At 40.0% G+C, this 17,219-nt stretch overlaps 1 protein-coding gene across 1 annotated transcript; it reads left to right on the plus strand.

The window, feature by feature from the left end:
* The first annotated feature begins 517 nt into the window (after positions 1 to 517).
* LOC145115184 (1-aminocyclopropane-1-carboxylate synthase 7-like) lies at positions 518 to 2,438 on the plus strand. The gene is made up of 4 exons (XM_079051408.1): positions 518 to 725; positions 825 to 953; positions 1,045 to 1,205; positions 1,463 to 2,438. Exons 1-4 carry the CDS (start codon positions 555 to 557, stop codon positions 2,334 to 2,336), a joined length of 1,335 nt encoding a protein of 444 aa, XP_078907534.1. The 5' UTR covers positions 518 to 554; the 3' UTR covers positions 2,337 to 2,438.
* The last annotated feature ends 14,781 nt before the right edge of the window (positions 2,439 to 17,219 follow it).

The following is a 17,219-nucleotide window of genomic DNA, read 5'->3' on the forward strand; positions in this document are numbered from 1 at the left end:
CAATACTGTGGTATTGTGTGGTATAACACTCATCAATTGCAATACTATGGTATTGTGTGATATAACACTCATCAATCTTAGTGATAGGTTAATTAACTTAAAATATAAATATCAAAGTTACTTATCTTATTGATAAATTGATTACCATAAAAACAAAAAATGATTAGACAAGTGCAACTTCATAAGCATTTTGAAGATGACAAAACCCAATAGTTGTCACCAAGAATAAAATACAAGTATATCTTACAAAAAAAAATGTGACTTTTGATCCCCAATCTTATTATATACAATTTTTTATTCATCCGTCCCTTTGCCAAATTAAACCCCAAATTTTGTATGTGTTTGACCATTTAAACGCCACTTGCTCACATAAGTTTACAATCTTTAATACACAATGTACAAATCATTGCAGCATAACTATCTTGCATTCACGAATTTGAGCTCTGGGAAAAAGGAGTTGACTCCCCATATAAATACGAGTTCTAGAGAAAGGTTTTTATCAATAAAACACACAAAAACAAAGAGCACCTTACTTTCTTTAGAAAGTTGTATTCATGGCAATAAAGATTGTACAACCAACTGTTGGTTTATCAAAGATTGCAGTTTCAGAAACCCATGGAGAAAACTCTCCATATTTTGCTGGATGGAAAGCTTATGATGAAAACCCATATCATGAAAAACATAACCCTCATGGGGTTATACAAATGGGGTTAGCAGAAAATCAAGTAAGCACTAATGCATCAAATCTCATCAAAAACTGTATAGTTAAGTCTGTCTACATTTACATGACCTAACAGTTTATGGGTTTTGGTTTTCTTGAACAGGTGTCATTTGATTTGCTTGAAGAATATTTGGAATCTAATCAAGAAGCAGCAAGTTGGGGCAAAAGGGTTTCTGGTTTTAGAGAGAATGCTTTGTTTCAAGACTACCATGGCCTTTTAACTTTCAGAAAGGTACAACCTTTTCCACAATATGTACTAACACATGTGCATAGTTTATGATCAGGGATTAAAAAAACTAACTAGTGTACATTTGGGTTTATAGGCAATGGCAAGTTTTATGGAACAAGTGAGGGGAGGAAGAGCAAAATTCGACCCTGAAAGAGTCGTTTTGACTGCGGGTGCAACAGCTGCTAATGAGCTTTTAACTTTCATTTTAGCAAATCCTGGTGACGCGTTGCTTGTCCCCACTCCTTACTATCCAGGGTATGAAAGTTTTCTTCATTTTGAAACTATTTAATTTGTTTTCATGAATATTTCTTTAAAGTCCACTTAATATGTGGACCTTTATCGCCTCTATATCACCTGGTTTCAAGAATGTTGAAACAAATGGCAATGATGGGTCCACTTGATATGTGACCTCTGACATATTAGTTAATACCGAAACTTTGATCTTTTAACACATAAAATTATATACTTATTATGATTTGTGTTTTATTGACATAATTTCATGAATGTTTCAGATTCGATCGAGATTTGAGATGGAGAACTGGTGTGGAAATTGTGCCAATCCATTGCGAAAGCTCAAACAATTTCCAAATTACTCCGGAAGCCTTAGAATCTGCATATGATCATGCAAGATCAATGAACATGAAAGTACGAGGGGTTCTAATAACGAACCCCTCGAACCCGTTGGGTGCAACCATCCAACGGAAAGTTCTAGAACAGATCTTGGACTTCGTCACGAGAAAAAACATTCATTTAGTCTCGGACGAAATCTATTCAGGATCTGTATTCCATTCTGACGAATTTGTCAGTATTGCAGAGATCCTTGAATCACGAAACTACAAAGATTCCGAACGTTGTCACATCGTTTATAGTCTCTCGAAAGATCTTGGTCTTCCGGGTTTCCGAGTGGGAACCGTGTACTCGTATAATGATCAAGTAGTGACAACTGCTCGAAGAATGTCTAGTTTTACCCTAATTTCATCGCAAACCCAGTTTCTATTGGCGTCTATGTTATCAAATAAGGAATTCACTGAAAAGTATATAAAGATCAATCGAGAAAGATTGAGGAAACGATATGAAATGATTGTTGACGGGTTGAAGAAGGCCGGAATCGAGTGTTTAAAAGGGAATGCTGGGCTGTTTTGTTGGATGAATTTGAGTCCTTACTTGAAGGAGGCAACAAAAGAAGGTGAACTGGAGATCTGGAAGACGATAATGGAGGAAGTGAAGCTGAACATCTCGCCGGGAAGTTCTTGCCGGTGCTCCGACCCCGGTTGGTTTAGGGTTTGTTTTGCAAATATGAGTGAAGAAACACTTAATGTTGCACTCAGGAGATTGCATGAGTTTATGGATAGAAGGAGAAGAGATACACATGTCTTGTCTATGTAAACTTCCCTTTATTCAAAATTTTGAACTTTAACCTCAAATCAAGAACTAGGGTTTTTCTTAATTTATGGAAAACTATGAGAATAAAAAAACATGCTTAGACTATTAATAGATTCATCGAATACATGAATACATCTTATCGTACAGCGAGAGTGAGATTTAATAAAACAATTTTATCAATTTGACTAAAAGAAAGAAATAGTAAGTATATAAAATGGTAAAAGAAATAGTTTAAATCTAAATTTAACATAAGATGTTAAAAGCTAGGAAAACTGGTAGTTTGATAGTAAATTGCAGTTTTGATCCTTACGATTTGGTTAGCTTCATATCCCTTGCTACCAATTTTTATAATTTTCAATAATAGGAAAAAGACAAAATTGTAAAAATGGTCCTTATTGAATGTATTTTTTTTTTTGGTTTGGTCCAAACTTCGATTTTTTTGGATTGAAGTCTTTTTGGGCTAGTTTTTTTTTTGGTTTTGGTCCCTCAGAAAACTAAAAAAAGACTAAAATACAATTTTATTTTTATTTTTACATTTTTAAAACTTATTTTTATATTTTATTAAATAAAAAACAAAAAAGACATCTCTCTCTCTCTCTCTCTCTCTCTCTCTCTCTCTCTCTCTCTCTCTCTCTCTCTCTCTCTCTCTCTCTCTCTCTCTCTCTCTCTCTCTCTAGTTCCTCTTTGTATCAAATTGATTTACCAGTGGAAAAGAAAATCAAGTGGAACAATTCATGTGTTCATCTATATGCATAAAAAAATCAAAGATCTCAAAACTATAATTACCAGATACGCTAAGAAGGATTGAGCTTGCTAAAAAATCAAAGATCTCAAAAACGATGGGGGTCAAAGACCCACCTGTTAAGGATCGTTTGTTTCTCATGTCAGCAAATCCCTGAATCTCGATTATATGAACCAATGATAATCAATGAAGTAGATCGAACAGCCAATCACCCCCCAGATTCTTCAATTGTAGAAACAAACAATTTACAGTTCATAACCAAATTATTGTAGAAATAGCTTCAGATCTAACCTACCTACAATTTTCATCACAACTTCGTATTACAACCTAATATAACCAAAGCGATGGAGAAATTCTTCATCCTTGGTGGCAGAGAACAAAGCAGATATGAAGTTCTAATTCCATCATCTTCTTTTGATTTCATCCAAAAATTAACCCATATCCAAAAACTAACCCAAATCAAGTTTCTTTTGGGTTTAAAGTCGTCCTACCGGATTCATGCATCTGGATCTACATCCGTTGTTGGAGTTTGATCGAAGAGTGCATCTTGGTCTACCCCATCACCGCCTGAAAATTAAAGATTTGGTGCCTGTTATCTTGTATTTTGGCAGTTGTTGATGAAGGAAGAGGAGGAATACGGTCATGACTTCCCAGTGTTATCACAATTCATTGCCAGATTTCGAAGTTTGGGAACGTGAAGAGTAGGATCGCCGCTGGACACAGTGGTCGGAATCTTCCCGTTTAAGAAGCACTTGATGATGAAGGATGGGTGGTGGTGGGTGCAGATATAAGAGAGAGAGAGAGAGAGAGAGAGAGAGAGAGAGAGAGAGAAAAGAGATAGAGAGAGAAAAAAGAGAGATAGAGAGAGAGAGGGTGGGTCCTTTTTTGTTTTTTAATTAATAAAATATAAAAATAAGTTTTAAAAAATGTAAAAATAAAAATAAAAGGCCATTTTAGTCTTGTTAGTTTTTTGAGGGACCAAAAAAACTAGCTCAAAAGGATTTCAATCCAAAAAATCGAGGTTTGGACCAAACGTCAGAAAAAATGCATACCACAGGGACATTTTCACAGTTTTGTCTTGGAAAAAAACCTCAATCCACCTCGCACCCCTACCCTACCCCTTCTTCTCTCCTTTTCTCTTTATTCTCACCTCTTTCTTGTCTGTACCACCTAAACCCAAAAACTTCACCGCCTCCTTCCTTCTTCTTCTCCTACCACCGACGACCCAATCTCCTCTAACCTTCTACACTCCCTGATTAAACCTTCTCTCATCTCTTGGCTTCATCTTCTCCAATGGAACCCTAGTTGACCTAATCAAGAAATTTGGAAAAGCTTATCATAAAATGATTTGAAAGGCTATATTAGGTCAATTCTATGTTAGTTAACTCATATTCACAAGAAAGGGTACGTTCATTGTGACCTACACCATAAAATGTAATGCTTGTAGCGAATTCAAGAGATGGTTTCACTAGAAAAACGAGCAAAACAGAGCACAAAGCACAAGTTAGGTCCTTACTAGAGAGGTACCCCTATGTACTTATCATATAAAGATGTTATTAATGGTGTTTAAGAGCCTCCTTCTGATGTTTGGGGAATTGGTGTATTGTGTTCGGGAGATGTTGACAAGAAAACCACTTTGGTTTTCTAAAAAAAAAATTATCTTGGTGTTTGTATTCATTAGGCTAGTTAGGGCGTTTGAATTAGAACAAGGGCTTAAGATGATAGTGGTGTATGGTGGCTCAGTTGTTGATGTTGTCGGTTCGATGATGTAGAAATAGTGAAAGGCTTCTAACTATGGTTGTCGTTTGTAGACCGATGCTTGATTTGATGGTAGTTGCTCAGTGAAGATGTAAAGAAATGGCGATAATCCAGGTGGTGGCAGTAGGAAAAAGATGAGAAGACGAAGGTGTGGTCAACGTCTACATCGGGTTTTTATATGTGGTCTTTCCGAGAGAGAGAGAGAGAGAGAGAGAGAGAGAGAGAGAGAGAGATGGTAGGCCCATAATTTATTTTATATTTTTAAAATTTATAAATTAGTAAAAAGAAGAGAGGAAAATAGAAAGCTTAATTTGGTATAGATGTAGGATTTCAAATTTTACAATCAGGGACCAAAATTACGAATTTAACTAAATTATAGGAACTATTTTTGTAATTTACTTTTTGATATATTAATTATTTTTTTAGAACGACAAATTAATCTAATCCTAAACTACTCATAAATCTACCTATGTCTCGTACAAGACTTGAACTCTCAACTTCAAAGAAGAAGGGCAACACCTAATATCGTTGGGCTAGAAGCCCTTTGGTTTTTGATGTATTAAATGGTATGAAAAACTAATATTCTGCATAAATAAGTAAAATAGTGGTAAGTACCTTTTTTTGCAATTAGCTATAACAAATACAAATATGATGATTTTTTTTTGGCTTTGGTAACCATAAAATGATATCTAGTCATTAGAAAGTTTAATTCCTCATACTTTGAATGTCTTTACAAAGGATGATAAAATTTTCATCAATGAGTAAAGTCAAAGAATCTTTTCATAAATTGATTTGGAAGATATAAATTATCTTTTGATCTCGTATGAAGTGACATCAGAATGTTAGAAATTAGTTGGTAATGATAATCGAGTCATATGATTAACGAAAGAGAGAGATTACAAGGTTCTTGAAAAGTATGAAAACAAAAAACAAGATGGGGAATATAAAGGCAAGCGAAGCTAACCTAAACCTAATGGGCTAAAAACAAAAAGGATCCCAAAACAAGTAGGCTTATAATAAACATATATATATATATATATATATATATATATATATATATATATATATGTGTGTGTGTGTGTGTGTGTGTGTGTGTGTTTGTGTGTGTGTATGTATATGCTAACACCCCCCCTCAAACTCACAATGCCACCGTAATAAGCATTGAGAGTTTGTCACACAAGAACCAAAAACGAGACCCTGACAAAGCCTTGTAAAAATATCAGCAAGCTACAAGGTGGATGGAACAAATAGAAGCGATATGGTCCCAAGCTGTAAGTGATGACGGGTGAAGTGACAATCAATCTCAATGTGCTTCGTCCGTTCATGGAAAACATAATTCTTCGCAATCTGTATCGCACTTTTGTTATCACAATGCAAGGAAGTATGTGAAGAAATGTGAACCCCTATATCTGTAAGAAGCCACCGTAACCAGATAATCTCACGTGTAGTCACAGTCATAGCACAATACTCAGCCTCCGTTGAACATCAAGAAACAACGTCTTTTTTCTTACTCTTTCAAGAAATGAGAGACTCTCCAAGAAACACTCAAAATCTGATGGTGTATTTTCGATCATGACAATCATCATCCCAATCAGCATCACTATAGGCACGCAACTCAAGAAATGACGTCGAGGGAAACAAGAGGGTCTAAAACTGAGTGCAACGAAGATATCTCAGAATACGAAGAACAGCCCCCCCAATGAACAGACGTAGTAGCAGTAACAAACTGACTGACAACATGAACAACATGAGCAATGTCCAGACGAGTAATTGTGAGATAAACCAAACTTCCCACGATAGTCCGGTAAAGATTCGGATAGGATAAAGGAACACCATCAGTAGGAGAGTACCGTGCATTAGTTTCAAGAGGAGTATCTATAGTTCGATTGTCAGAGAGGCCCGCCAGTGTAAACAAGTCAGATATATATTTAGTCTGAGAAAGAAGATACCCTTTCTTAGATTCAGCTACCTCAATACCAAAGAAATAACGCAACAAGCCGAAATCGTTCATAGCAAATCGAAGAGCTAGATCATGCTTCAAAGAATCAATACCACCATGGTCATCACCAGTAATAATCATGTCATCCACATATAAGGACAAAAGAGTCCGTCCTGCGCTTGAGCATCTAATAAACAAAGCCGAATCATGATTACTCTAAACAAATCCAATATAGGTAATCAATGTGGATAATTTCTCAAACCAAGCATGTGGTGCTTGCTTGAGACAATACAAAGATTTGTGAAGCCGACAAACCTCACCGGCTGATGCTGAATTCCTAGGGGAGGAGACATATAAACCTCTTCATGGAGATCACCATTCAAAGAGGCATTTTTGACATCCATTTGAAAGATCTTCCACTGTCGAACAAATGCAACTGCAATCATAATACGTACTGTCGTCATCTTTTCCACTGGGGCAAAGGTCTCCTCATAGTCAAAACCGTACTGTTGAGAATACCATTTTGCTACAAGTCTTGCCTTGTACCACTCAAAAGACCCATCAGATTTTGTTTTTATCTTGTACACCCAACTACAACCAATCGTATGTTTCTTAAGAGGAAGGGAAACCAAATCCCATGTATGAGTTTGATAAAGAGCGGTGAGTTCCTCGGCCATAACATTCTTCCAAAGAGGACCCAATACAACTTCTCTATACGATTCAGGTTCAGACAAATTGTGGATGCTCTCTATAAATGAAGCATATGATCCTGAGTATGTAGAGTAGGCAAAATCTGGAAGCTTAGTGGACTTAATAGGATGAGTAGACCTCTTGAGGGGTGGTGGAGGTGGGTCTTAAATCTCAACAATCGAAGGTGCGGACCCAGGAGAAGTCGAGGAACTCTTTAGAGACGTGGGTGTGTCCTGAGCTGGAGGATCAAGCAGCACAAATGAATCTCGAGTCTCTGTATCCTCATCAAAAGGATCAATATACAGAATATCTAACTTCGTTACATTATGGGTTGTAGCAGGAATCGAGTAGAAAGGAATATGTTCCAAAAAGGTGACATGTCGGGAAACATATAACTTCTGACTCACAGGATCATAGCAACGATATCCTATCTGTCCAACACCATACCCCAAGAATACACAAATAGCAGATTTTGGTCCCATCTTGTTCCTCTCAACGTGAGGACGAAGAACAAAACATGTACATCCATAACCTCATAGAGAAGAGTAGTCTAGTAAGTGGCCATATATCTTCTAAAAAGGAGACATTCCTAAATTCAATGCAGTAGGAATATGATTAATCACATAAACAGCATTCAAGATTGCTTCTCCATAAAAGGCATTAGGAACCTGCAAAGACAAGAGCAATGAGTGGGTTATCTCAATAATATGACGGTGTTTCCGTTCTGCCCCATCGTTTTGCTGAGAAGTATCAATACACAATGAATGGTGTATGGTACCATCAGAAGCAAGTAACAGAGTAAAATCATTAGAGGTATATTCACCCCCTAAGTCACACCCGAAGCACTTTATCACAACTAAATGTTGAGTTTTAACAATAGCTCTAAAATTGTTGTAAATGCCAAAGAAATCATATTTGCATTTCATAAGATAAACCCAGGTATAACAAGTATAATCATCAATATAAGATACATAATAGGCTGACCCACCCTTTATGGATACTGGTGCAGGGCCCCACACATCAGAATAAATAATATCAAAAGTAGAAATAGAGCAAGACATACTTTTACTGAAAGGTAAAGCATGGAATTTTGCCAGTTTACAACCACTACAATAAGAGATATCACAAGTGTTCAAATCACCCAAAACACCACTAGAATCTAGAAAGCTCAAACGTGATACAAATACATGTCCCAAACGAGAATGCCAAAGATAAAACTCAGAAGACAAGGGATCTCAAACAAAAAAAAATACAAATAAATGTTGGAGGTAGCAACATCAGACACTTTGAGAACCTCCAAGACATAAAGTTATCTCACCCTACGGACGATCCCAATCACCTTCTGAGTGTGTTGGTCATGTATAACACATACGGAATCAGAAAAGAATACACAATTACCAGACCTACACAACTGGCTGACCGAAACAAGATTCAAAGTGAGTTTAGGAATTTAATAAACATCAGGGAGAGACATATGAGGAATAGAAACAAACCCAACACCCTCAACTGTCATAGATATATCACTAGCAGACATAACAGAGATAGATGACGTGCATGACAGAGAAGTAAATGATGACAAATAAGGAGACATGTGATGAGTTGCACCATAATCTAAAATCCACAAACATGAAGGTGTACCTGAGGTACCGAATGAAGTAGGACCAGAATGAGACATAGATGCAAACATGTCAGTAGGATTGGAGGCCAAATATTGTCTGAAACTCTCAAAAACCTTAGGATCCAATGAAGAAGGTGGCATGTTGCCAACTGACTTAGTGTCAAATGATGGAGCAGCAACAACAACAAATTTGTTGTTGTCCATGGAGAAGCACCAGAACAATATGGCTGAAACTTCTGCTGACCATATCTATATTGTCGTCTCGACTGAGTCTGACCAAATTTACCCTTGTTAACTAACAATGGACACTGATCTTTCCAATGATTTTTCTGTTTGCAGAAGGCACATTCATCATAAGCAACCCTTGGATTTTGACTCGATTGATTAGCGGAAACAGCAAGCATAGTAGGTTTGGAAGTATGAGTGGAGAATGCTTTAGACCGTTTATCCGCATGAGACTTGATATGAGTCTCTTCAGCAATACGCTCATGAACAACATAATCTACTGAGGGAAGAGCGGAACAATGAAGAATCATTCCACGTAGGCCTTCAAAATCAGAACGCAACACCATCAAAAACTGAACCAAACGTTATTCTTCCCTCTTAGCAATATAAGGCTCAAAATCTTTTACTTCTTTATATTCAGTAAGAGCAAACTGATCCCATAAATCAGACATAGCTACATAGAAATCTTGAATACTCATATCATTTTGTTGAAGGGAAAGAATGTCATATTCTAACTGATACTTTTTTAGCAAAAATTGGACTGAGTATACAATCTCTCTAAATGGTTCCACACTTCCTTTGTTGTTTCATATTTATCCAATTGCATACCAATAGACTAAGTAACTGAATTATTAATCTAAGTAATGACATTGGAGTTATCAGTCTCCCAAGTATTGTGACAACCCTAAACTTCTATCTTGTACCTTAGTCAAATTCTATCAATGTTAAACTCGTTTCAGCTATCTTTAGCATTATTTTGAACCTGTTTGGATGATCTAAAGCCTTGTACAACCAAAGTTTGAATTAGGAATGGGTTGGTTTAAGATTTAGGGTTGCAAATAGGCCAAACACTCCATCAAAAGGAGTGTGTGGCCGCACACCCGAGTGTATGGCCGCACACATGAGTGTGTGGCCGCACACCCGAGTGTATGGCCGCACACACGAGTGTGTGGCCGCACACCCATCCTCCAGCCGCACACTCATCCCTATTTATATAGGGTGACCCCTTCACTCACTCATTTGGCTGCACTCTACTTTCTCTCTCTACTTTCTCTCTCTAAGAACTTCATCCAAGAACACTCTCAATGGCTCAAAAACGTGAGTTTTCCATCACCTAGCTTATCATACATGAAGGACCCATTGATCTAAGCCTTTAATCATCAAAGTTTCATCATGTTCTTCATCATATGAAGGTGTACGGCCGCACACCTTCATAAGGGTGGCCACAAACTCTTGAAAGACTCTCCAAAGTGAGAGTTTGGCCTCCATTTGCTAGTTGGACTTGGTATTGACTTGGAAACACTTGAAAATAAACATTTTTAGCATGAATGAAGAGTGCACGGCCTCACACTCCGTTGTACGACCGCACACATCCTCTGTACGGCCGCACACTCCTGTGTGCAACCGCACACACATGCTGACTGCACACCCTGGCCGCACACACACACATTGTTGGTTGTACACCTCCCTCGTTTGATCATATAGGGTCCCGACAAGCATTTCCAAGTCTCTAGGGCGGTTTTCCATCACTTATAGTGGTGAAATACCTTCATTTGACTCTTTTATGTGTCATTGCGTGATAATTAGGATCGAATCGTGATTAAGGCTTCAATTGAACACCCAGCTTTCTGTATCGATCCTTCAATCAAACCACTCACTCGAGGTGAGTTCATACCCCTACATTTTCCGTATTTTTAATGTTTTCAGGGGGGAATACAAGCTAAACATAAATGTTTTCAAAACTCATGAAATTCTCATACTTTAACCCTTTTGTACTGTGTTGAGCATAAGGGACGTTTTCACTAAACTTGCATGATTTTCCGGACTAGCTATTCACTACGTTTTACATGCAAACTATAATCGGTAGAGTTTGGGATTTTCTAAACATAACAAGTATAGAAACTTTCACTACTCAACGTATGCACTAAGACAGAAATAGTTTACAGTTTGCATCACTACTTTATCGCGTTTTCATAACTGTAATTATCACTACAAACGGTATACATTCGGATTTTCACTACGGTAGAACGCTACTACACTACATGTAAACTAGATTGTACGATACTGTGAGGCGCTACTTCACTACTGTACCCTTAGGTGTACAGGGATAAATCCTATCATAGTATAACCAGAGTCTCCTGGAGGGAGAGCATGAGATTTGTGAATAGATCTATTCGGGACTGACAATCCCACACCCGAACTGCTAGCTACAGTTAGGCCGGCATGCCTAGGGTGACAAATGTCATTTAGTGCGACGCCTGAAGAACGTTGGAAAGGTCTCTAGTCATATCAAGCCTGGTTATACGACTCACATTATGTATAAATCACCTTTAGTTTACAATCTGACACTCTTCAACGGTTTTATTTATACTAAATAGAACTAAAACACACTGCGTATACTGGCCAAGCCAGGGTTTTCAAACAGAACCAATTATGCTATGGCTTTACATACAAAATATTTATACTTCATGATTAGCTTTAGCTAGTCACATGAGGTAGTATTTTCGCATATCACTACAGTTTTCAGTAACGAACATTCATGGTTTTATACGTAATTGATAACGCTACATTTTCATTAAAGAAAATATCGGATTTTCTTGAATCTATACAAACATTTCGGCTAGCTCATCAACAGGTTTTCATTACAAATTACTGCTTATGAACTCACCAGCTTTATGCTGATATTTTCAAACTGCTTGTATTCTCAGGAAATCAGTAGACAGGTACCTGCTGGGTTTTTGAGGAGTGGCAGCAATAAGAGTTTAATGTTTATATTCATACAAATTATATGATGTAATTCAAACAAGTTCCAGACGATTTCCAAATTGATGTAAACATTTTTATTTAAGTTTTCATTGTAATGGTTGCGTTGCTATGATTGCTATTATACGTTGGTTGTGATGCTATACATGACGTCCTCCACCCCGGAACGTTTCCGCCTTCGGTTTCGGGGTGTGACAGATTGGTATCAGAGCCCTTGTTTATAGCGAACTAGTATACCGAACCTTACATGGTATACAACTATAAACATTAAAGGGGCCTAAGTGCTCTACACTAAAAGTATACTTTCAAAAATATAAGTATTTTTATAAAAGTATACGAGCATGCATACCTAACAGAATTCGTGTCATTAGTGGAACAACACAAAAAGTATTTGAATGTTGGGACACTGCGGTCAAGCCTGGGAAGTTATGTAATCATGTTTCGAGTGAATATAGCCTGATCAACCATATTCAGTCAAAACATGACCAACATGTGCTTGGGAGTGACGGTGGTGTTACAGCAGACCTAAAACTTACCAAAAACATTCACTAGAAAATACTATAGGAGTATTTTGCTAGAGCCAAATTCAGTGAGGAGATTCATTCTTAGTGTTACTACCTATCTATTTCGTAGCGATAACTTAGTTACATTAGTAACCTTTCTTGCTTATCGCTTGGTAGAACACTTGTTTATCAGGATGAGATATATTTTGTTTCATATATCTTGAGGACTTACCATCCTCTTCTTCCTGATTGTTTCTAGAAGAAGATGCCTCCTCGACCAAGACCCATCAGAAGAAACGACAACACTCCGCCACCACCACCACCCCCACAGTTCGACCCCGTCATGTTTCAGGCAGCAGTTACAGCCGCCGTGACTGCAGCAATGGCACAAGTGAATGCTGGTGGGGCTGGAGGTGGAACCGACCCAGAGAGACAAGATGGAAGTCAGTGACATCAAAAGGAGTGTTCCTACAAGGACTTCATGACTGCAAAACCCAAGTCTTTCGACGGAAATGGAGGTGTCATCGCTCTAACTAGGTGGTTTGAGAAGATCGAATCCATCTTCGAAATTTGCGACTGTTCCGAAGCAAACAAGGTGAAGTTTGCTGCCTGCACCTTCACTGACAGAGCTTTGACCTAGTGGAATGGTCGAGTCAAAACCCTAACCCTGCCAGTGGCTAATGCCATGGGTTGGGAAAGACTGAAGGAACTCATGCTGGCTGAATACTGCCCGAGGGGCGAGGTGCAAAAGTTGGAGCACGAACTTTGGAACTTGAAGATGAAGGGTTCTGACATTGCTGCTTACACTGCTAGATTCTGTGATCTGGCACTTCTCTGTCCGGGAATGGTCACCCCGGAAAGCAAGAAAATCGAGAGGTACATCTGGGGGCTGACACAACCCACCAAGGGAAATGTCTTGGCTGCTAGACCAACTACATTTGAGAGCGCCAAGGATCTGGCACAAATTCTGATCGATAATGGGGTTGATCTAGACGAAGTGGCAGCTGTTTCTGAGCCACAGAAGGAAAGTGGTGGGAAGAAGAAGAAATCATGGAACAAACGCAAGGGTCAGTCTTCGCAGGAGCCCTCCAAGAAACAACAAACAGTGGCAGTTCATGCTTTTACTGCTCCTGCTGCTGCTCCAGCTACTGTTCCAACCACCCAAACTCCTACCGGTGTTTATGCTGGGAAACTACCTTTGTGCAACAAGTGTAACTTCCATCATCACGGACCCTGCCGTGAGTTGAGTTGCAACAGCTGTGGGAAGAAGAGTCACACAGCTCGATACTGCAAGGTGCCAGCCCAACCAACCAACCAGACTACGGGAGCAGGTGATGGTCAAGCTTGTTATGGATGTGGAGAGGTTGGGCATTTCAGGAGAAACTACCCCAAGGCAACGACTGGTGGCAATACATGGAGAGTTTTGGCGATGGGCCAGAATGAAGCGGTCGCTGATCCTACCGTTGTTACGGGTACGTTCCTCCTTGACAACTCTTATGCATGAATTCTTTTCGATTCTGGTGCGGAGAGGAGTTTTGTTAGTCATGCATTCAAACATCTAATCAAATGTCAATCCCAACCTTTAACCGAAACGTTCACCGTCGAGATGGCTAATGGAGAGAAAGAGAGCACGAACGACATATTCATAGGCTGTACTCTTACCCTAGACAATCACTCCTTTCCCATCGATCTTATGCCGGTATCCATCAAGAGCTTTGATGTCATCATCGGCATGGACTGGTTGAGCTCCAATTGTGCTGATATTCTTTGTTTCGAGAAAGCTATTCGTCTCAATCTTCCCTCTGGTGAAACCCTCATGATTTACGGAGATAAGCTTAGCTCGAACCTTCGTATCATCTCGTGCATCAAAGCTCAGAAGTACCTGCGGAAGGAATGCCATGCGTTTCTAGCTCACATCGTTAATGAGACGCAAAAAGTTAAAGACCTCGAGAGCATCCCCGAAGTCTGCAACTTTCCTGATGTCTTCCCTGAAGATCTCCCAGGAATTCCTCCCGAACGTCAAGTCGAGTTTCGTATCGACTTAATCACCGGAGCTACTCCTGTAGCTAAGTCTCCCTACCGTTTAGCGCCAGCGGAGATGCAAGAATTATCCAGCCAGCTCAATGAGCTGATCAGCAAGGGGTTTATAAGGCCGAGTTCCTCACCTTGGGGAGCTCCGATCTTATTCGTGAAAAAGAAAGATGGATCCTTTCGGATGTGCATTGACTACCGAGAACTGAACAAGTTGACCATCAAGAACCGATATCCCTTACCTAGAATCGACGATCTCTTCGACCAACTTCAGGGAGCCAGTTATTTCTCAAAGATCGATCTAAGATCAGGGTGCCATCAGTTGCGAGTCCACGAGAATGATGTGCCCAAGACAGCATTCCGAACTCGCTATGGACACTACGAATTTGTAGTAATGCCCTTTGGTCTGACCAATGCACCGGCAGTATTCATGGACCTGATGAATCGAGTGTGTCGCCCTTTCCTGGACAAGTTCGTGATCGTGTTCATCGACGATATACTTGTCTATTCACGGAGTGAGAACGATCATAAACAACACTTGAGGCAGGTGCTGGAAACATTAAAGGCGGAGAAGCTATATGCAAAATTTTCAAAGTGTGAGTTCTGGATCAGGAAGGTGAATTTCCTTAGTCACGTGATTAGCAAAGAATGCATACACGTAGACCCTTCCAAGATCAAAGCGATAGAGAATTGGTCTGCACCAAAGACACCCACAGAAATCCGACAATTCTTGGATCTCGCGGGCTATTATCACAGGTTCATCCAAAACTTCTCCAGAATCGCTAAGCCTCTAACTACCCTAACACAGAAAGGTGTAACCTTTAGCTGGGGATTCCAGCAAGACACTACATTTCAAACATTGAAGCAGGCCCTGTGCAGCGTACCTATCTTGTCTCTACCCGAAGGGACGGAAGACTTCGTGGTCTATTGTGATGCGTCCAATCAGGGCCTAGGCTGTGTGCTCATGCAGTGAGGAAAGGTCATCGGCTACGCCTCGAGACAGTTGAAAATGCACGAGGTCAATTACACAACTCACGATTTAGAGTTGGGAGCAGTGGTCTTTGTGTTAAAGATCTGGAGACATTATCTCTATGGAACCAAGTGCACTATCTTCACTGACCATAAAAGCTTGCAGCATATCTTCGACCAGAAGGAGCTAAACACGAGGCAACGGCGATGGGTTGAGCTACTCAGTGATTACGAGTGCGAAATCCGCTACCATCCCGGCAAGGCCAATGTGGTGGCAGATGCCCTCAGCCGAAAAGAGTACTCAGGTCGTAGAGTGAAGGCACTGACCATGACTATCCATTCCCATTTATCCGTGCAAATCCAGGAGGCTCAGCTGGAAGCCTTGAAACCAGAGAAAGTGGCGGATGAAGCATTGCGGGGAATGGACAAAAACTTAGAGGTTAAGGGAGACGGAGTGTACTATTTCATGAACCGGATCTGGACCCCAAAGTTTGGCGGGTACAGAGAAGTTGTCATGAATGAGGCTCACAAGACGAAATACTCCATTCACCCAGGTTTAGATAAGATGTATCTGGATCTCAAACAGCTCTATTGGTGGCCAAACATGAAAGCAGAAATTGCAACCTTCGTGGGCAAGTGCTTGACTTGCGCCAAGGTGAAGGTGGAGTATCAGAAGCCCTCAAGTTTACTTCAGCAGCCAGGAATACCTGAGTGGAAGTGGGAAATGATAACAATGGATTTTATCACTAAGTTACCTAGATCCCCGAGTGGGCACGACGCCATCTGGGTGATTGTCGATCGGTTGACTAAATCCGCTCACTTCCTGCCAATCAAAGAAAACTTCAAGATGGAGAGAGTTACACGGATCTACATTCAAGAGATAGTTCGCCTTCATGGGGTACCTGTATCCATTATATCTGACCGAGATAGCAGGTTTACCTCGAGATTCTGGCAATCACTACAGAAGGCTCTTGGAACTAAATTGGATATGAGCACAGCTTATCACCCTCAAACAGATGGACAAAGTGAGGGAACAATTCAGACATTGGAAGATATGTTGAGATCCTGCGTCATCGACTTCGGCGCGTCATGGGACACTCATCTTCCCTTGGTTGAATTTTTCTACAACAACAGCTACCATACCAGCATCAAGGCTGCGCCGTTTGAAGCCCTCTATGGCCGCAAGTGCAGATCCCCTCTGTGCTGGGCTGAAGTGGGTGACACGCAGCTAGTCAAGGGTCAAGTCTCTGACAGCACTCTCACTGGTCCTGAAATTATCCAAGAGACGACTGAAAAGATTGTGCAAATCCGAGAACGACTGAAAGCCTCACGAGATAGACAAAAGAGCTATGCCGATAAGAGACGAAAACCCTTGGAATTCCAGGTCGGTGACCGCGTCCTTCTGAAGGTCTCGCCCTGGAAAGGCATGATACGTTTCGGAAAATGTGGAAAGCTAAACCCAAGGTACGTTGGACCATTCGAGATTCTTGCTAGGATCGGTCTCGTAGCATACAAACTCCAGTTACCACGAGAGCTCAGCAACATCCATCCTGTCTTCCACGTGTCGAACCTAAAGAAGTGTCTGTCCGACGAGACACTTGTGATTCCTCTCGACGAGATCGATCTGGACGAAAGTCTACATTTTGTA

Source organism: Lactuca virosa, chromosome 5, assembly GCF_052849685.1.
Source record: "Lactuca virosa cultivar CGN04683 chromosome 5, Lactuca_virosa_CGN04683_v6, whole genome shotgun sequence".
Taxonomy (NCBI): Eukaryota; Viridiplantae; Streptophyta; class Magnoliopsida; order Asterales; family Asteraceae; genus Lactuca; species Lactuca virosa.

Excerpts from the sequence above, each read along its gene's own strand:
- LOC145115184 (XM_079051408.1), top strand. The coding sequence starts at position 555 with ATGGCAATAAAGATTGTACAACCAACTGTTGGTTTATCAAAGATTGCA. Across the intron at positions 726-824 it reads TGGGGTTAGCAGAAAATCAA|GTGTCATTTGATTTGCTTGA; the intron begins GTAAGCACTAAT and ends TTTCTTGAACAG. Across the intron at positions 954-1,044 it reads GCCTTTTAACTTTCAGAAAG|GCAATGGCAAGTTTTATGGA; the intron begins GTACAACCTTTT and ends TTGGGTTTATAG.